Source organism: Poromitra crassiceps (assembly GCF_964638095.1).
Source record: "Poromitra crassiceps genome assembly, chromosome: 13".
Classification (NCBI taxonomy): Eukaryota; Metazoa; Chordata; class Actinopteri; order Beryciformes; family Melamphaidae; genus Poromitra; species Poromitra crassiceps.
In genome coordinates, this window is record NC_139644.1 from 5263978 (window position 1) to 5286477 (window position 22500).

At 45.7% G+C, this 22500-nt stretch overlaps 1 protein-coding gene across 1 annotated transcript in view; it reads right to left on the reverse strand.

The window, feature by feature from the left end:
* Positions 1 to 22500, reverse strand: part of gsg1l (gsg1-like) — a gene marked incomplete at both ends in the record, with an annotated part of 37059 nt that overhangs the window by 9382 nt on the left and 5177 nt on the right. The window contains 2 exons of the mRNA XM_083649779.1: positions 7355 to 7507; positions 18908 to 18955. Coding sequence (XP_083505905.1) covers positions 7355 to 7507; positions 18908 to 18955 — 201 coding nt within the window. The remainder of the gene's footprint in view (positions 1 to 7354; positions 7508 to 18907; positions 18956 to 22500) is intronic.

The following is a 22500-nucleotide window of genomic DNA, read 5'->3' on the forward strand; positions in this document are numbered from 1 at the left end:
CACACACATCTGATCTAACACACTTTGTGATGTAGGATGACAGGTGAGATCACACACATCTGATCTAACACACTTTGTGATGTAGGATGACAGGTGAGATCACACACATCTGATCTAACACTTTGTGATGTAGGATGACAGGTGAGATCACACACATCTGATCTAACACACTTTAGCCCTTTTCCCACATGCGCTTTGTACTGCAAAATGACCGGAACGTGGTCTAATGCCTGCATGTGAGAAAGGCGCCGTGCCGGTATAAGCGCGACCCCGTCGTCCCCGACATTTCACCAGTTTCGATCCAGTCAGAAGAGCGGTATGCTCTTAAGGAGACGCAAGTGGAAACGGGTCCAGTCATTTTCCGCGACAGCGGTCCTTCAATCATGGGCGAAGTGTAGCCTACACACGTTGCTTAATGTTCCAGCAGGCATAATCTAATCATTCGCGCACATTAAAGCAAACTGGCGAAATTATCTTGTGATAGCCTAATAAGAGCAGTATGTCAGCTTGCTGATTTCCGAAGGCAACCCCGGGCACATCAAACGAAGCCAGTCTGTAAAAAGTGCTTCAACGCGACGCAGGTGAACGGATAAACATCGAACCAGCAACTATTTCTCTCAGACATGGATCCCAACTTCTTCAAAGTGCATCATCTAATCCGGCGATCCTCAAAGTCCGGACTCCGGTCCGCATCCGGACCGAGACACCGTCCTATCCGGACCGAGCCCTATAACCTACAAATCATTGATAACTTACATTTTCACGGAGCGTTTCTATTTTAACCGGCACATGCTTTTATAGTATTTACGGTACTACTGGTTTATCTGCCAGGAAGCTCACAGACCAATGCACGCGCTGTAAATCATCACATGTGATGCTACTCGGCCAATCAAATAAGCAAATCGTTTCCCTCTGTTGCTTCGAGTGGTGCTGCGAGACACACGGACGGAGGGGAGGCGACGCGAGGCGAGAGATACTGAGATAGTCATTTCACATGGTGTGCTCAAAAGAAACCACTCTTCTTACATGTCCATTCATTGTTCTTACGGGCAGATTAAAACCAGTATGTCTCGTGTGAAGTGCGGTGCGATCCTGACCTGTCTATGGAAGCGCCACACATGAGCAAACACACATACACACACCAGGGCACACTCACTGCCCAACGCAACAGCATGCGAGGTTGATCGACAGACAGACAGACAGACAGACAGACAGACAGACAGATAGATAGATAGATAGGGAGCTCACTTCTCTCAAGAGAAAAGGTTGTTTGTTGGCTGAGAGTGTTAAATGTGAAATGGAGTGAAGAAAAGGGGAAACTTATTTCTCTTAAATTTAAGCACTTCATTTTAAGATGCACATTTTTCCAAAGCACTCTGTTGTATGTAATTTTTAAATGCATTATTTTACTTGAAATGAGAAAAGAGAATTTATTTATTATAGTAGGCTAGTTATGGATAATTAATCCAGTTAAATATGAAAACTGTAAATAAGCATTGTTGATGTTTATTTTGATTTAACAGTCAGTTGTTGACTACATACAGACATTGTACCATTAGGCTACTTCAATCATTGAGTTCAATGGCACTGAATCATAGCGTAAGCTACGTTACAATGTTCCGGACCTTTGCTTGAGGAAATTTTCTCTAACTGGACCTCTTTGAATTTTAATTGAGTGCCCCTGATCTAATCATTCGCGCATATCAAAGCAAACTACTTCCACATTTCGCTGTGCATTTGCTTTCTCTACATACATACAAGCGTTGAGCAGCTTGCAAGCCTTTCTCGCTGTGTCTGTCCGTGGCTGCTGCTCTCAAGCAGAGAGGGAGGGGGTAAATCGGCTGTGTTTATTACGCTGGCGGCTTGACGCTGCTCTTAAGTCAAACGAGTGTGATTTATTGTGTGACAACTGACAAGCAAACTTATTTCGAGTTTTGCCGACCCCCCAAATAAGCTCCCCCCTCCCCCCGCCCCCCCAACATACAGGAAAATTCGCTGATAGATTCCCACATGCGTGAGCCGAAGTGTGAAGGGAAATGTCCGATATTGACTTACAGGTAATTTTCCGGTACGCATGTGGGAAAAGGGCTTTTGTGATGTAGGATGACAGGAGAGATCACACACATCTGATCTAACACACTTTGTGATGTAGGATGACAGGTGAGATCACACACACATCTGATCTAACACACTTTGTGATGTAGGATGACAGGTGAGATCACACAAATCTGATCTAACACACTTTGTGATGTAGGATGACAGGTGAGATCACACACATCTGACCTAACACACTTTGTGATGTAGGATGACAGGTGAGATCACACACATCTGATCTAACACACTTTGTGATGTAGGATGACAGGTGAGATCACACACATCTGACCTAACACACTTTGTGATGTAGGATGACAGGTGAGATCACACACATCTGGCCTAACACACTTTGTGATGTAGGATGACAGGTGAGATCACACACATCTGACCTAACACACTTTGTGATGTAGGATGACAGGTGAGATCACACACATCTGACCTAACACACTTTGTGATGTAGGATGACAGGTGAGATCACACACATCTGATCTAACACACTTTGTGATGTAGGATGACAGGTGAGATCACACACATCTGATCTAACACACTTTGTGATGTAGGATGACAGGTGAGATCACACACATCTGACCTAACACACTTTGTGATGTAGGATGACAGATGAGATCACACACATCTGGCCTAACACACTTTGTGATGTAGGATGACAGGTGAGATCACACACATCTGATCTAACACACTTTGTGATGTAGGGTGACAGGTGAGATCACACACACACATCTGATCTAACACACTTTGTGATGTAGGATGACAGGTGAGATCACACACATCTGACCTAACACACTTTGTGATGTAGGATGACAGGTGAGATCACACACATCTGACCTAACACACTTTGTGATGTAGGATGACAGGTGAGATCACACACATCTGACCTAACACACTTTGTGATGTAGGATGACAGGTGAGATCACACACATCTGATCTAACACACTTTGTGATGTAGGATGACAGGTGAGATCACACACATCTGACCTAACACACTTTGTGATGTAGGATGACAGGTGAGATCACACACATCTGACCTAACACACTTTGTGATGTAGGATGACAGGTGAGATCACACACATCTGGCCTAACACACTTTGTGATGTAGGATGACAGGTGAGATCACACACATCTGATCTAACACACTTTGTGATGTAGGATGACAGGTGAGATCACACACATCTGATCTAACACACTTTGTGATGTAGGATGACAGGTGAGATCACACAAATCTGATCTAACACACTTTGTGATGTAGGATGACAGGTGAGATCACACACATCTGACCTAACACACTTTGTGATGTAGGATGACAGGTGAGATCACACACATCTGATCTAACACACTTTGTGATGTAGGATGACAGGTGAGATCACACACATCTGACCTAACACACTTTGTGATGTAGGATGACAGGTGAGATCACACACATCTGGCCTAACACACTTTGTGATGTAGGATGACAGGTGAGATCACACACATCTGACCTAACACACTTTGTGATGTAGGATGACAGGTGAGATCACACACATCTGACCTAACACACTTTGTGATGTAGGATGACAGGTGAGATCACACACATCTGATCTGACACACTTTGTGATGTAGGATGACAGGTGAGATCACACACATCTGACCTAACACACTTTGTGATGTAGGATGACAGGTGAGATCACACACATCTGACCTAACACACTTTGTGATGTAGGATGACAGGTGAGATCACACACATCTGACCTAACACACTTTGTGATGTAGGATGACAGGTGAGATCACACACATCTGATCTAACACACTTTGTGATGTAGGATGACAGGTGAGATCACACACATCTGACCTAACACACTTTGTGATGTAGGATGACAGGTGAGATCACACACATCTGACCTAACACACTTTGTGATGTAGGATGACAGGTGAGATCACACACATCTGGCCTAACACACTTTGTGATGTAGGATGACAGGTGAGATCACACACATCTGATCTAACACACTTTGTGATGTAGGATGACAGGTGAGATCACACACATCTGATCTAACACACTTTGTGATGTAGGATGACAGGTGAGATCACACACATCTGATCTAACACACTTTGTGATGTAGGATGACAGGTGAGATCACACACATCTGGTCTAACACACTTTGTGATGTAGGATGACAGGAGAGATCACACACACATCTGATCTAACACACTTTGTGATGTAGGATGACAGGTGAAATCACACACATCTGATCTAACACACTTTGTGATGTAGGATGACAGGTGAGATCACACACATCTGACCTAACACACTTTGTGATGTAGGGTGACAGGAGAGATCACACACATCTGATCTAACACACTTTGTGATGTAGGATGACAGGTGAGATCACACACATCTGATCTAACACACTTTGTGATGTAGGATGACAGGAGAGATCACACACATCTGACCTAACACACTTTGTGATGTAGGATGACAGGTGAGATCACACACATCTGATCTAACACACTTTGTGATGTAGGATGACAGGTGAGATCACACACATCTGATCTAACACACTTTGTGATGTAGGATGACAGGTGAGATCACACACATCTGATCTAACACACTTTGTGATGTAGGATGACAGGTGAGATCACACACATCTGATCTAACACACTTTGTGATGTAGGATGACAGGTGAGATCACACACATCTGATCTAACACACTTTGTGATGTAGGATGACAGGTGAGATCACACACATCTGATCTAACACACTTTGTGATGTAGGATGACAGGTGAGATCACACACATCTGGCCTAACATAGCTTTAACCCCAGCACAAGCTCATTTGCTAATTAGCATAAGCATAAAGATACTACATCATTAGACAATCTGAGTTCCAGCTAAGCATGTCATCAATAATAAATCAGAACTCATAATGATCATAATTAGTCATTCTACTGTATCAATTGATTTAAGGTGCTGGTTATTAAAGATACAATCAATTAGAGGTGGGGACACACTCACTCATAAACATACAATAAATCAAATGGCCACAATACAGAGAAGTCAATGTGAGGGGAAAGACATTAATACAGAGGTTATACATCACACATTCAGCACACTACATTCTTCTGTGTGTGTTTCTGTCTGTGTCCTCACTGCGTGGGTGGGTGCGCGTGTGTGTCTCTGTTGTGTGTGTGTGTGTGGGTGTGTGGGTGGGTGCGCGTGTGTGTCTCTGTTGTGTGTGTGTGTGTGTGCGCGTGGGTGTGTGTGTGCGTGGGTGGGTGCACGTGTGTGTTTCTGTTGTGTGTGTGTGCGCGTGGGTGCGTGTGTGTTTCTGTTGTGTGTGTGTGTGTGTGTGTGTGTGTGTGTGTGTGTGTGCGTGCGCGTGTGTGCAGCATCATGCCATAGTAAATAAAGGGTGTCTGCTCCAGATTTACAGTTTGCTGTAAAAGGACCATCATTTCTCCCCGGCCTTCACACCGTGGCAACACAGATTTCTAGGAAAAGTCTGTGCGGTGCATCTGTGTGTGTGTGTGTGTGTGTGTGTGTGTGTGTGTGTGTGTGTGCTTGCGTGCACGTGTCACATGCCAGTGTGTGAGATGCAATTGTCCTGTATGCTTGTGAGTTGACCTGCATCATCACCATGATGTCACAGTCACTACGTCCATATTTCTATACGAGCCATTCCCAACCTGTGGGCCGTGGAGGTATTGGAAGTGGGCTTCCAATCATTTGCAGCACATTACGATCTTAGTGTTCTATTATTATTATTATTATTATTATTATTATTATTATTATTATTATTATTATTATTACGTATACGAATGCATTTCTCCATTGTTGAATGATCAATTATATTTAATTTGTCTATTGCAGACAGTCCCTCACTTTTAGTTTCTGATTTCTGTGTGGTGCTGATGGACAGCTCCTTTTATGGTTCAAATAGGAAAGTCCTCAGAGAGAGAAGGTATTGTTTGGCCTCTGTACTTGTTTATGGTGGGATGTGAGCCATCAAGTGAGTCATGAGTCACTTCTATATGTCCATCCTAAATGAGCTGCTTGGGCAGAAACCCTCACTTTGGATGGTTTTCATCATCTTTGTACACGTTTTTCTAGCAGTACACACACACACACACACACACACACACACACACACACACACACACACACACACACACACACACACACACACACACACACACACACACACACACACACACACGTGCGCTCCCCTTCTCCCTGCAGTCCATGTCTATATTTTGTAAATGGCAGACGGAGCTGGCAGCCATTACTCACTGCTGTGTGTGTGTGTGTGTGTGTGTGTGTGTGTGTGTGTGTGTGTGTGTGTGAGCAGTAGCAGGCAGGTTGCTACAGGCAAAGCAGGAACAACACAGAGAGAGAGAGAGAGAGAGAGAGAGAGAGAGAGAGAGAGAGAGAGAGAGAGAGAGAGAGAGAGAGAGGCGCAGAAGGTTGTACCAAAGCAAGGCGGAAGGAACAAATTAATGGAGCAGGACTTGGCAATATATCAATATTATAACGATATCGTGATTTGAGACAATATCATCTTAGATTTTAATTGGATGCCCGCCAGCGTAAAAAAAGTCGTCAGCCACCGCCTTTCTTTTCCTCAATCTGCCAGTTTGAAAGTGAAAATGTAACAAGAAGATGCTAGTGCTGCATTAGGCTATTGGGTGATAAGTGCATATGCATATTCATGCATATTCATTAATAGTTCACGCATATCAATTAAGTAAACAAGTTAATTAAGTAGACATGTCCATCTGTGGTCACAGCTTTCTTTGGAACACCGGTGCGTGAGGGAGATTCAGTCCGCTCTTGGGAGAGGGGAGGTGGGGTCGCGCTCTTGTCTTGGTCGGGGGGGTTGACTGGTTCTCAATGTCTGGAGGTCACAAACTGGATTACACTACTGTCGCAATATCAATATCGCCCAAAATACTGTGATATTATTTTTGATTTTGTCTAGACAAGAAGGAAGAAAGGGATGAAGAGAGGAGGAAGTTGTGTTACGTTTAACGAAGGTTTTCCATTTACGTTGAGATTATAGATGTAAAATGCCGTGTTTTCCAAACGTATTTTGGTTAAAAAAAATCAGATTTTACATTTGTGTGGATTCCAAAAACGTACAATGCCAACATTTTATTCTGGCTCTGGGTTGTCTGTGTGAGATGTTGTGGCTCCGCCCACCTGACAGCACAGTGAAGACAGCGGCGAAGGCGTTGAGTTTGAGTGTGTGAGGTGTTGTGGCTCCGCCCACCTGACAGCACAGTGAAGACAGCGGCGAAGGCGTTGAGTTTGAGGCCGTCGATCACGCTGGAGGAGTGGAAGAGCTCCAGACACATCAGGCTGAATCCAACAACCAGGAGCAGGATGTACAGCACCTCCGATACCACCGACAGCCACAGCACACCTGCACACACACACACACACACACACACACACACACACACACACACACACACACACACACACACACACACACACACACACACACACACACACACACACACACACACACACACACACACAACATTCCATACAGGTCATCAGGCGAGCCTGTCGGCACAGCCTGCGTGCAGCTCCTGGAAAATGTGACTGGACACAGCTGATGTGAACAGCACAAGTATAATATAATGTAGATAGATGTAGATGTAGAGAGATAACAGGAGAGAATGAAAGTATATGCACTACATTCTCTCTAGTCATTGAAATCCTAGTGAAATCACGCAATTGACTCATTTTGTTGGGGACTCCCCTGCGACCCCTCGTCAAGCTGACGTTCGAGTATATAGGATTATCTCCAAGGCTCCAAGTCAAGGCTATCGCACAAGCATGTTCTCCGCTTTAGGAATGCAGGGGTTTGGTGATGGACCATGATTTCTCAGACAGACGTGAATTCTGACGTCACCAACAAGGAAATACCTGCAGTCAAGTGTCGGCAGTGATGTAACCAACACACCTGAAGTCGAAACTGAATCTAGAAATGAAACTCATGATGCTCATACCAAGTTTTTATCCTATCTCCAGGGTGTGAGATGCCTGTAAGGGAAACTCCAAATGCAGAAACATTGACAATTGTGAATGAGTGTATCAGTGTGAATGTATCAGTGTGAGTGTATCAGTGTGAATGTATCAGTGTGAGTGTATCAGTGTGAATGTATCAGTGTGAGTGTATCAGTGTGAATGTATCAGTGTGAGTGTATCAGTGTGAATGTATCAGTGTGAATGTATCAGTGTGAATGTATCAGTGTGAGTGTATCAGTGTGAGTGTATCAGTGTGAGTGTATCAGTGTGAGTGTATCAGTGTGAGTGTATCAGTGTGAATGTATCAGTGTGAATGTATCAGTGTGAATGTATCAGTGTGAGTGTATCAGTGTGAGTGTATCAGTGTGAGTGTATCAGTGTGAGTGTATCAGTGTGAGTGTATCAGTGTGAGTGTATCAGTGTGAGTGTATCAGTGTGAGTGTATCAGTGTGAGTGTATCAGTGTGAGTGTATCAGTGTGAGTGTATCAGTGTGAGTGTATCAGTGTGAATGTATCAGTGTGAATGTATCAGTATGAATGTATCAGTGTGAATGTATCAGTGTGAATGTATCAGTGTGAATGTATCAGTGTGAATGTATCAGTGTGAGTGTATCAGTGTGAGTGTATCAGTGTGAGTGTATCAGTGTGAGTGTATCAGTGTGAGTGTATCAGTGTGAGTGTATCAGTGTGAGTGTATCAGTGTGAATGTATCAGTGTGAATGTATCAGTGTGAATGTATCAGTGTGAGTGTATCAGTGTGAGTGTATCAGTGTGAGTGTATCAGTGTGAGTGTATCAGTGTGAGTGTATCAGTGTGAGTGTATCAGTGTGAATGTATCAGTGTGAGTGTATCAGTGTGAGTGTATCAGTGTGAGTGTATCAGTGTGAGTGTATCAGTGTGAGTGTATCAGTGTGAGTGTATCAGTGTGAATGTATCAGTGTGAATGTATCAGTGTGAATGTACTGTATCAGTGTGAGTGTATCAGTGTGAGTGTATCAGTGTGAGTGTATCAGTGTGAATGTACTGTATCAGTGTGAGTGTATCAGTGTGAGTGTATCAGTGTGAGTGTATCAGTGTGAATGTACTGTATCAGTGTGAGTGTATCAGTGTGATTGTATCAGTGTGAGTGTATCAGTGTGAGTGTATCAGTGTGAATGTACTGTATCAGTGTGAGTGTATCAGTGTGAGTGTATCAGTGTGAATGTACTGTATCAGTGTGAGTGTATCAGTGTGAGTGTATCAGTGTGAGTGTATCAGTGTGAGTGTATCAGTGTGAGTGTATCAGTGTGAATGTACTGTATCGGTGTGAGTGTATCAGTGTGAGTGTATCAGTGTGAGTGTATCAGTGTGAATGTATCAGTGTGAGTGTATCAGTGTGAATGTATCAGTGTGAATGTATCAGTGTGAGTGTATCAGTGTGAGTGTATCAGTGTGAGTGTATCAGTGTGAGTGTATCAGTGTGAGTGTATCAGTGTGAGTGTATCAGTGTGAGTGTATCAGTGTGAGTGTATCAGTGTGAATGTATCAGTGTGAGTGTATCAGTGTGAATGTATCAGTGTGAATGTATCAGTGTGAGTGTATCAGTGTGAGTGTATCAGTGTGAGTGTATCAGTGTGAGTGTATCAGTGTGAGTGTATCAGTGTGAGTGTATCAGTGTGAGTGTATCAGTGTGAATGTATCAGTGTGAGTGTATCAGTGTGAATGTATCAGTGTGAATGTATCAGTGTGAGTGTATCAGTGTGAGTGTATCAGTGTGAGTGTATCAGTGTGAGTGTATCAGTGTGAGTGTATCAGTGTGAGTGTATCAGTGTGAGTGTATCAGTGTGAGTGTATCAGTCAGACGGTGAATAAAACATGACTCGACTGAGTTGGCCAGGAGCCAGGAGAGCAGTGATAACAGGAAGCCAGGAGCTCATCAGACCGAGGCAGACGAGAGCCGACTGCCTCGTGGATGGATGAAGATAATTACATCTTTAATTACTGCATGTGTCTGTGTGTGTGTATATATGTGTGTGTGTGTGTGTGTGTGTGTGTGTGTGTGTGTGTGCACGTGTGTCCACGGGTGTGTGTGTGTGTGTGTGTGTGTGTGTGTGTGTGTGTGTGTATGTATGTGTGTGTAAGCACGTGTGTGCACGCGTGTGTGTGTATGTGTCAATCGGTGTGTAACCTAGGCTATTCCTGTGTTCGGGCGTTCTCAAGTATCACAGAACCCCCGAACAGACACACATCAAGTCAACAACTGTCTCCAGCGTGTGTGAAGAGATAATAGCACTGAGAGTGAATTTAGGATTAGAAGAGACACTTTTATATCTTCTCTAATGGGGATCAGTTCTATTGAATCTAGAGGGGAAGTCAACTAGTCCTTGTTCTTCCTGTGGGACCCCCTCATTTTTGGCTGAATCACTTCCATCTCTTTCCTGTTGAGTGATGAGATTGGCAGTGTTTCAATTCCACACCGTGCATTTTAAAGGGTGACGGCACCCGCAGTTTCAGTCGCTCTCTGCCTCCTTCACCGGTTTGAAAGATGTGTGTGTGTGTGTGTGTGTGTGTGTGTGTGTGTGTGTGTGTGTGTGTGTGTGTGTGTGTGTGTGTGTGTGTGTGTGTGGGGGGGGGGGGGGGTGAGGTAGGGAGGCCAGCTATACAGATACACATGTGATTATCGAGTCAAACTGAAGTCAGACCCAACGATACATCCAACGCTGCACAGGGGTGTCAAACATACGGCCGGGGAGCCAGAACCGGCCCGCCAGAGGGTCCAATCCGGCCCACAGGATGACTTTGCAAAATGTAAAAATTGCACTGAGAAGTCCTTCAATCCAATTGGATGCACTTGTGAAGAGGCACCAATTTTCAGGAGCAAGTTAGTAAGTAGCCTATTCATGTTTTCTGTATTCATCACTAAAATAGTAAACGGTTTCCATTACCTTTGAATATAGAGAATTGCACAGTTGGCATCAATTGTGATGCACATCAGATAGGCCACATTTGTGGGTGTTGTTATTTATAGGTTATTATGCATTGATTTTGTTTGTCTGGCCAACTTGAGAGCAAATTGGGTGGCATGTGGCTGGTGAACGATGAGTTTGACACACGACACGTCGTCTATACAGACACAGCATGCTGTGCGTGGTGTCTATACAGACACAGCATGCTGTACGTGGTGTCTATACAGACACAGCATGCTGTGTCTATACAGACACAGCACACTGTGCGTGGTGTCTATACAGACACAGCATGCTGTACGTGGTGTCTATATAGACACAGCATGCTGTGTCTATACAGACACAGCACACTGTGCGTGGTGTCTATACAGACACAGCACACTGTGCGTGGTGTCTATACAGACACAGCATGCTGTGTCTATACAGACACAGCATGCTGTGCGTGGTGTCTATACAGACACAGCACACTGTGCGTGGTGTCTATACAGACACAGCACACTGTGCGTGGTGTCTATACAGACACAGCACACTGTGCGTGGTGTCTATACAGACACAGCATACTGTGTCTATACAGACACAGCACACTGTGCGTGGTGTCTATACAGACACAGCACACTGTACGTGGTGTCTATACAGACACAGCATGCTGTATGTGGTGTCTATACAGACACAGCACACTGTGCGTGGTGTCTATACAGACACAGCATGCTGTACGTGGTGTCTATACAGACACAGCACACTGTGCGTGGTGTCTATACAGACACAGCACACTGTGCGTGGTGTCTATACAGACACAGCATGCTGTACGTGGTGTCTATACAGACACAGCACACTGTGCGTGGTGTCTATACAGACACAGCACACTGTGCGTGGTGTCTATACAGACACAGCACACTGTGCGTGGTGTCTATACAGACACAGCACACTGTGCGTGGTGTCTATACAGACACAGCATACTGTGTCTATACAGACACAGCACACTGTGCGTGGTGTCTATACAGACACAGCACACTGTACGTGGTGTCTATACAGACACAGCATGCTGTATGTGGTGTCTATACAGACACAGCACACTGTGCGTGGTGTCTATACAGACACAGCACACTGTACGTGGTGTCTATACAGACACAGCATGCTGTATGTGGTGTCTATACAGACACAGCACACTGTGCGTGGTGTCTATACAGACACAGCACACTGTACGTGGTGTCTATACAGACACAGCACACTGTACGTGGTGTCTATACAGACACAGCATGCTGTACGTGGTGTCTATACAGACACAGCATGCTGTATGTGGTGTCTATACAGACACAGCACGCTGTGCGTGGTGTCTATACAGACACAGCATGCTGTATGTGGTGTCTATACAGACACAGCACGCTGTACGTGGTGTCTATACAGACACAGCATGCTGTATGTGGTGTCTATACAGACACAGCATGCTGTATGTGGTGTCTATACAGACACAGCACGCTGTGCGTGGTGTCTATACAGACACAGCATGCTGTATGTGGTGTCTATACAGACACAGCACGCTGTACGTGGTGTCTATACAGACACAGCATGCTGTACGTGGTGTGCATTCATTTGTTTCTGCGTTCACCGTTGCTCTCGTTGTCATCATTGTTGTCATCATTGTTGTCATCGTTGCTGCTGTTGCTGATGTAACACCAAGACAAACTCCCAGCAACCATCTGTCGCATGCAAGAGGCAACCTCCGAGGCTGAAAAACAACCTCTGAGGCTGAAAAACCACCTCCGAGGCTGAAAAAGGAAAGCCAATGCAGAAATGCCTTAAACCTGCATTCTCTCTGCAAAAGAAAAAAGTCCAATTGTATTGAAGTCAATGGGAAAATGACCCTAATTCTCACAGCAGGCTATGCTTTGGAGGCGTGATTGACAGGTCGTCTGTCCAGTGAACGCCCAGCTTGCCGATCATGGACCAATAGCAGGCAGCACTGTGGCTGTGCAGGAAACCCCTGGTCCCGCGCTCGCTGCTTCTGGTCTCGCACTGCTGCTTTCTGGCTCCAAATAACCAAGATGGTGACGGTCAAAATGCCAAACTGGAGGCTTGAAAAAGCATTGCCAGAAAAGCATTGAAAAGCAGGGATTCAAAGTTTTTTTTCCGGATAGTGTGTTATGTTATAAAGGCACAAATAAACAAACACCTACATTCAAACCATCACGGGATGAACTGTTTGCAGCTGAAATTTCCTGGGTTTTTGTCCGCTTTGCTGCGGGTTCAGCTCAGAACATCTTACCAATGCTATTGGCTGACTGTTGTGCTGTGAGCGATGTTATTGGCTGGGCGTTATACTGTACAACACCCACGTGGACCTCTACACAATGTATCCGCCCAAATACGTCCCGGGCACAGCCAAACAAAATATAAACAGCACCAGAATCAGGCAACAAACACACTGCCAATGTATTTAGTGTGTTGGGGTAGATGTTTTTTGGGGGAAAGTTTTCTATAAGGATACATTTCTTTTTTTAATGATATAGTTGCATAGTATACCTTTAATTGTATAATATTACTCTATGTTTAGTGGATGGTACGAGCGGCCAAGCAAGAACATCCCACAATAAAAACTGAGCACATAGAAAACGTAAAAAAGTGTTTGTGTTGCTGAAGACACAGCAGGCCTGGTGCACGTTCTCCTCACAGGAAGGCAGATTAACATGCTGTATCCTCGTGTCTTCAGCAAGGTCGCCCTGTTCATTACACCATACATCACAGCATCCACAGCACCTCCACACACACCAGACACTGTTCATTACACCATACATCACAACATCCACACACACCAGACACTGCTCATTACACCATACATCACAGCATCCACAGCACCTCCACACACACCAGACACTGCTCATTACACCATACATCACAGCATCCACACACCTCCACACACACCAGACACTGCTCATTACACCATCCACACACCTCCACACACACCAGACACTGCTCATTACACCATACATCACAACATCCACAACACCTCCACACACACCAGACACTGTTCATTACACCATACATCACAGCATCCACAACACCTCCACACACACCAGACACTGCTCATTACACCATACATCACAACATCCACAGCACCTCCACACACACCAGACACTGTTCATTACACCATACATCACAACATCCACACACCTCCACACACACCAGACACTGTTCATTACACCATACATCACAACATCCACAGCACCTCCACACACACCAGACACTGCTCATTGCACCATACATCACAACATCCACAGCACCTCCACACACACCAGACACTGTTCATTACACCATACATCACAACATCCACACACCTCCAGACACACCAGACACTGTTCATTACACCATACATCACAACATCCACAGCACCTCCACACACACCAGACACTGCTCATTACACCATACATCACAGCATCCACAACACCTCCACACACACCAGACACTGCTCATTACACCATACATCACAACATCCACAACACCTCCACACACACCAGACACTGTTCATTACACCATACATCACAACATCCACACCACCTCCACACACCAGACACTGTTCATTACACCATACATCACAACATCCACAACACCTCCACACACCAGACACTGTTCATTACACCATACATCACAACATCCACAACACCTCCACACACCAGACACTGTTCATTACACCATACATCACAGCATCCACACACCTCCAGACACACCAGACACTGTTCATTACACCATACATCACAGCATCCACACACCTCCACACACACCAGACACTGCTCATTACACCATACATCACAGCATCCACACACCTCCACACACACCAGACACTGTTCATTACACCATACATCACAGCATCCACACACCTCCACACACACCAGACACTGCTCATTACACCATACATCACAGCATCCACACACCTCCACACACACACCAGACACTGCTCATTACACCATACATCACAGCATCCACACACCTCCACACACACCAGACACTGCTCATTACACCATACATCACAGCCTCCACAGCACCTCCACACACACCAGACACTGCTCATTACACCATACATCACAACATCCACACACACCAGACACTGCTCATTACACCATACATCACAGCATCCACAGCACCTCCACACACACCAGACACTGTTCATTATACCATACATCACAACATCCACAGCACCTCCACACACACCAGACACTGTTCATTATACCATACATCACAACATCCACAGCACCTCCACACACACCAGACACTGCTCATTACACCATACATCACAACATCCACAGCACCTCCACACACACCAGACACTGCTCATTACACCATACATCACAGCATCCACACACCTCCACACACACCAGACACTGCTCATTACACCATACATCACAGCATCCACACACCTCCACACACACCAGACACTGCTCATTACACCATACATCACAGCATCCACACACCTCCACACACACCAGACACTGCTCATTACACCATACATCACAACATCCACAACACCTCCACACACACCAGACACTGTTCATTACACCATACATCACAGCATCCACACACCTCCACACACACCAGACACTGTTCATTACACCATACATCACAACATCCACACACCTCCACACACACCAGACACTGCTCATTACACCATACATCACAACATCCACAGCACCTCCACACACACCAGACACTGCTCATTACACCATACATCACAACATCCACAACACCTCCACACACACCAGACACTGCTCATTACACCATACATCACAGCATCCACACACCTCCACACACACCAGACACTGTTCATTACACCATACATCACAGCATCCACACACCTCCACACACACCAGACACTGTTCATTACACCATACATCACAGCCTCCACAGCACCTCCACACACACCAGACACTGCTCATTACACCATACATCACAACATCCACACACCTCCACACACACCAGACACTGCTCATTACACCATACATCACAGCATCCACAGCACCTCCACACACACCAGACACTGTTCATTACACCATACATCACAGCATCCACAACACCTCCACACACACCAGACACTGCTCATTACACCATACATCACAACATCCACAGCACCTCCACACACACCAGACACTGTTCATTACACCATACATCACAACATCCACAACACCTCCACACACACCAGACACTGCTCATTACACCATACATCACAACATCCACAGCACCTCCACACACACCAGACACTGCTCATTACACCATACATCACAACATCCACAACACCTCCACACACACCAGACACTGTTCATTACACCATACATCACAGCATCCACAGCACCTCCACACACACCAGACACTGTTCATTACACCATACATCACAGCATCCACAACACCTCCACACACACCAGACACTGCTCATTACACCATACATCACAGCATCCACAACACCTCCACACACACCAGACACTGTTCATTACACCATACATCACAACATCCACAACACCTCCACACACACCAGACACTGTTCATTACACCATACATCACAACATCCACAACACCTCCACACACACCAGACACTGCTCATTACACCATACATCACAACATCCACAACACCTCCACACACACCAGACACTGCTCATTACACCATACATCACAACATCCACAACACCTCCACACACACCAGACACTGCTCATTACACCATACATCACAGCATCCACAGCACCTCCACACACACCAGACACTGCTCATTACACCATACATCACAACATCCACAACACCTCCACACACACCAGACACTGTTCATTACACCATACATCACAGCATCCACAACACCTCCACACACACCAGACACTGTTCATTACACCATACATCACAACATCCACAACACCTCCACACACACCAGACACTGCTCATTACACCATACATCACAACATCCACAACACCTCCACACACACCAGACACTGCTCATTACACCATACATCACAGCATCCACAACACCTCCACACACACCAGACACTGCTCATTACACCATACATCACAACATCCACAACACCTCCACACACACCAGACACTGCTCATTACACCATACATCACAGCATCCACAACACCTCCACACACACCAGACACTGTTCATTACACCATACATCACAGCATCCACAACACCTCCACACACACCAGACACTGCTCATTACACCATACATCACAACATCCACAACACCTCCACACACACCAGACACTGCTCATTACACCATACATCACAACATCCACAACACCTCCACACACACCAGACACTGCTCATTACACCATACATCACAACATCCACAACACCTCCACACACACCAGACACTGCTCATTACACCATACATCACAGCATCCACAACACCTCCACACACACCAGACACTGCTCATTACACCATACATCACAACATCCACAGCACCTCCACACACACCAGACACTGCTCATTACACCATACATCACAGCATCCACACACCTCCACACACACCAGACACTGCTCATTACACCATACATCACAGCATCCACAACACCTCCACACACACCAGACACTGCTCATTACACCATACATCACAGCATCCACAGCACCTCCACACACACCAGACACTGCTCATTACACCATACATCACAACATCCACAGCACCTCCACACACACCAGACACTGTTCATTACACCATACATCACAGCATCCACAGCACCTCCACACACACCAGACACTGCTCACACACTTCCTCCAGATGGCATTTACAGATGAGATCAGAGAACTTCCATCATGACCTGCTCTGCTCTGCACGTAAGAGTGAATCCACAGCTGCCTTTAATAATACAATATAATAATATAATAATAATATTCCCATTATTCACGATGCTAAAATATGTGTCTATGAGCTGGAACTTGTAAAATAAGCAGGATAATAACCAGGATAAAACCTTATTGCTGGCTGAGGTATTCCTGTGTGTGTGTGTGTGTGTGTGTGTGTGTGTGTGTGTGTGTGTGTGTGTGCATGCGTGCGTGCGTGCGTGCGTCCGTGCGTGCGTGTGTGTGTGTGTGTTTTTTTTATATAAATTATGAACATGCAGATTCCAAGCTTTTAACTGATCTGTCAAAGAAATCTGAAAATAGTTGAATAAATTCATTATTTGAATGTTGGTACTCCTAAAAGCAACCTTCAGAGAAAATCACCCTGAAAGTTGGTGAACAAGCTTGGTTTGCCCTCAACGAGCTTAGTAAAGTATTTAGTGATCCTAAAACTGTTGTTTGTTATGTCTGTTCTTCAACATCTAAACTTGCATAGTAGGAGGGGAAAACATATCGTGAAATGTTGTCGGGACCTAAAACACCTACAGAAATATCGATGAAGTCCAACTCCGCTCTGCACCAGAAACCCCGACATATCAGCCATCTATCCAGAGCCGTATTAGATGATTATTATGATATTATAGTCGCCACACTGATTGAGTCTGGGTAGTACTGGTCCAACTGAAAGTCAAATGACATGATATCAGCATTTTGATTGGCTGTTGCATTAACCTAGTTGCAACAAGTTCAATGATGCAACCAGGTTGCATGCACGTTTTCCATTAAGGAGGTGATTTCAGCAGGTGGTGACTGAGTTGGAGCCATAAGAAGGTTTTCGCCATATATCATCATTCATATAATCACAATGAGGGCAAGTGCAGCTCCAGTCCCTCAGTTGAACTGAACTCTCAGTGAAAGAGTGCAGAACGAGAGAGCGAGAGGACATGAGAGAGATGATTTTGTGGGCCTGGCAGGAACAGAACAGGTGGAGAGCAGCAGGGAGGGGAGGTCTAATGACGGTCATTACTCACCTCTCTCTGACGCCGGGGCCAGATCAATGAAGCTCCGACACTTCTCACCTGAGAGGAGCAGGTGAGAGAGAGGGGGGGGGGGGGCAGAGGGAGAGAGAGGTAAGAGAGAGATGGAGAGGGAGGGCGAGAGAGGGAGGGCGAGAGGGGGAGAGGGAGACAGAGGTAAGAGAGAGAAGGAGAGGGAGGGCGAGGGAGGGAGGGAGGGCGAGAGGGGGAGAGGGAGACAGAGGTAAGAGAGAGAAGGAGAGGGAGGGAGAGAGAGATGTGAGAGGGAGGCAGGAGAGGAGAAGAACGAGGGGTGAAAAGAGGTGGAAACAGGGTGGAAAGATGTGGAGAGAGAAAAGCACAACATGAGGGTTAGTCTCAGTGTTTCAGATGATGAAATAATACAAGGAGAAATGATCCAAACCAGAAAATCAAAGCGTGAATTCAACATCGATTATCAAGTCCAGTCCAGTCCAGTCCAGTCTAGTCTAGTCTAGTCTAGTCTAGTCTAGTCTAGTCTTGTCCAGTCCAGTCCAGTCCAGTCCAGTCCAGTCCATGTCATTAACAGTGTTGGACAATGAGATTCATACAATAAGAAAATCCATGCTTTGATTGTCAGGCCTGATTCACAGTGGCCTGACGTGAAATAACATTTTCAAGACATTTTCCAGTAACGTTACTTCATTTAATCACTAGTCCAGGTAAGATAATATATTGATATTAAAGGTACATTCAGCAATGCTTTTGTGTTAAGATAAGTGTTAAATGGCTCTACATTCTGACAGCAATCACTGAAATAGAGTGTTTGGTCAGTGACTTGAAACCCCCAACCCCCCCGCTGTCCTCTATCTCCCTCCTGTAGTCCTGCATGCAGGGCGGACGTATCTCCTGTCCTCTATCTCTCTCCTGTAGTCCTGCATGCAGGGCGGACGTATCTCCTGTCCTCTATCTCTCTCCTGTAGTCCTGCATGCAGGGCGGACGTATCTCCTGTCCTCTATCTCTCTCCTGTAGTCCTGCATGCAGGGCGGACGTATCTCCTGTCCTCTATCTCTCTCCTGTAGTCCCGCATGCAGGGCGGACGTATCTCCTGTCCTCTATCTCTCTCCTGTAGTCCTGCATGCAGGGCGGACGTATCTCCTGTCCTCTATCTCTCTCCTGTAGTCCTGCATGCAGGGCGGACGTATCTCCACAACAGCAAGTCGTAGAGACTGGCAGCGTTGGATTTGGGGTGAAAGAATACACTATAGTCCTATAGACCCTTAAATTCAGGGTCAGTAAAGTAGCCATGACCCACTTCTATAGGTCGGCTATTGAGAGTGTGCTCACTTTCTCCATGCTTGTCTGGTTTGGTCACGCAACCACTCAGGACAAGACTCGGCTGGAGAGAGCAGTACGCCGAGCAGCTAAAATGATCGGCTGTAGTCTCCCCTCACTGTCATCACTTTACTCAAAAAGAATGATCAGGAAGGCTAACAAAATCATTGCAGACCATTCTCATCCAGCTCACCACCTATTTAACCTCCTCCCATCAGGCAGGAGATACAGGAGTATGAAGAGTAGAACATCTCGCTTCAGAGATAGCACCTACCTCCAAGCCATAAGGCACTTGAATTTGCACTGACACATTACCGTTGTCACTTTAAACTGTATGCACCTTAAACTGTATGCACTTTCTACTATATGCTGTAGCTGAGAACTGTTCCTGTATGTTCCTGTCGCTGGCTGCTATGTTTTTGTTTGTCTCTGAGAGTGAAACCAAGACAAATTCCTATCAACTTTTGTTGACATGGCAATAAATCTTTTGAATCTTTGAATCTTTGAATCTTTAGGCATCACGATCCTTCTGTTTCCCTGAAAATGTCAACTTTTCTATGATTAGATCAAAATTGGCGCCTTATGGAGGGTGAAGGAAAAATAAATTTTGGTCAGAGAAGGGTCACATCTTTTTATTTGAGAGCGCTCCAAATCCCTCCATTGACCCCCCTTTCTAAATAACGAATGGTCCCTTAGTATTATCTGAGTATTATCTTAGTATTATCTTAGTATTATCTTAGTATTATCTTAGTATTATCTTAGTATTATCTGAGCACTCGCCTACCATCGCGGAGACAAAGGTTCAATTCCCGGCAGCGGTACTTCCGGCTTGGTCAGACGTTCCTACAGACACAATTGGCCGTGTCTGTGGGAGGGAAGCCGGTGGGGTATGAGTAGTGATCGCTGCACTAGCGCCTCCTCTGGTCGGTCGGGGTGCCTGTCGGGGCAGAGGGGAACTGGGGGGAATAGCGCAATCCTCCCATGCACTACGGCCTGCTGATGAAACTCCTCACTGTCAGGTGAGAAGCAGCTGGCGAATGCACATGTATAGGAGGGAGCATGTCCTAGTCTACAACTCTCCTCCCAAGTTGGGGAGAAAATGAGAGAGAAAGAAAATAAAATCTACATCGTCGCTGCAGCAGGCTGGAGGGACACAACATGAGCCATAACTCCGCCTACAGCATCACAGCCAGCAGACAGGCCCATCAATAAACAGCCTAAACACACACACACACACACACACACACACACATGCACACGCACACACGCACGCACACACACGCACGCACACACACACACACACACATGCACACGAGCACGTGCACGCACGCACACACACGCACACGCACACACACGCACACGCACACACACGCACGCACGCACGCACACACACACACACGCACACGCACACGCACACACGTGCGCGCACCCGCCCACGCGCGCACACCTCACAAAGCCCCTAACACCAGATGAAGAGACACAGATCAGATGAGAAGCCACTGGTTCCATCTGTGAATGGATTTGCACGTTTTGATACACGGGTGAGATTAGATTGATTATGATTACTCCGTTTGTTCGGCTTGCAGAAACTCCGCCCCCGCCAGCGGATTCTCTGTGGATGTGCGCATACTTATACATATATATAAAAAATAAACAATAACAGCCGCCCTGGAAGCTGAATGGACAGTCCTCAGAGCAGATTCCTGTTGAGTCGTGACGTAAAATGCGTCACAACGGAGCGTTTTGCCAGAGGAGGAAATGGGAGCTCTCCGTGTGGAAAACATAATAGCGAAGGTAAACACTGTCTGCCCATCTGCTTTATTAACAACATTATAATGACACAAAGTGGGTTGATAGTCGGTAAAGTCATCCTTTAAACATCAGTATTATTTAATGTATACAAAGTAAACACAATTAGAGAAGGTAGCAGAATGACTGTAGTTGCACTGCTCTACAATATAGACAGTCACAATAAACGCATTTTCCAATTTGGTTTCGAGAGACAAAATCTCATCAAATGGGGGTCTGTGGCCCAAATGCGTACTGCAGTAAATTAGACAACCCACTGTCACTCCCAAGTTGTTAAATTCGGTCAGGAACCCTTGTCGTCACTTCCTGAAGAGAAAGGTCGCCCCCTCTCATCAGAAAGCAACGATACGGGTACGCTAGTCTTTTTCCTCCCCGCTGTCCCAGCTCAGACTACATTCTCACTAATCACCCCCCTCCCCTCCCCTCCCCACTGCAGTGTGTTTAATCACTGATCCCATGTCAGTTGGGGCTAATAGCACCTGTA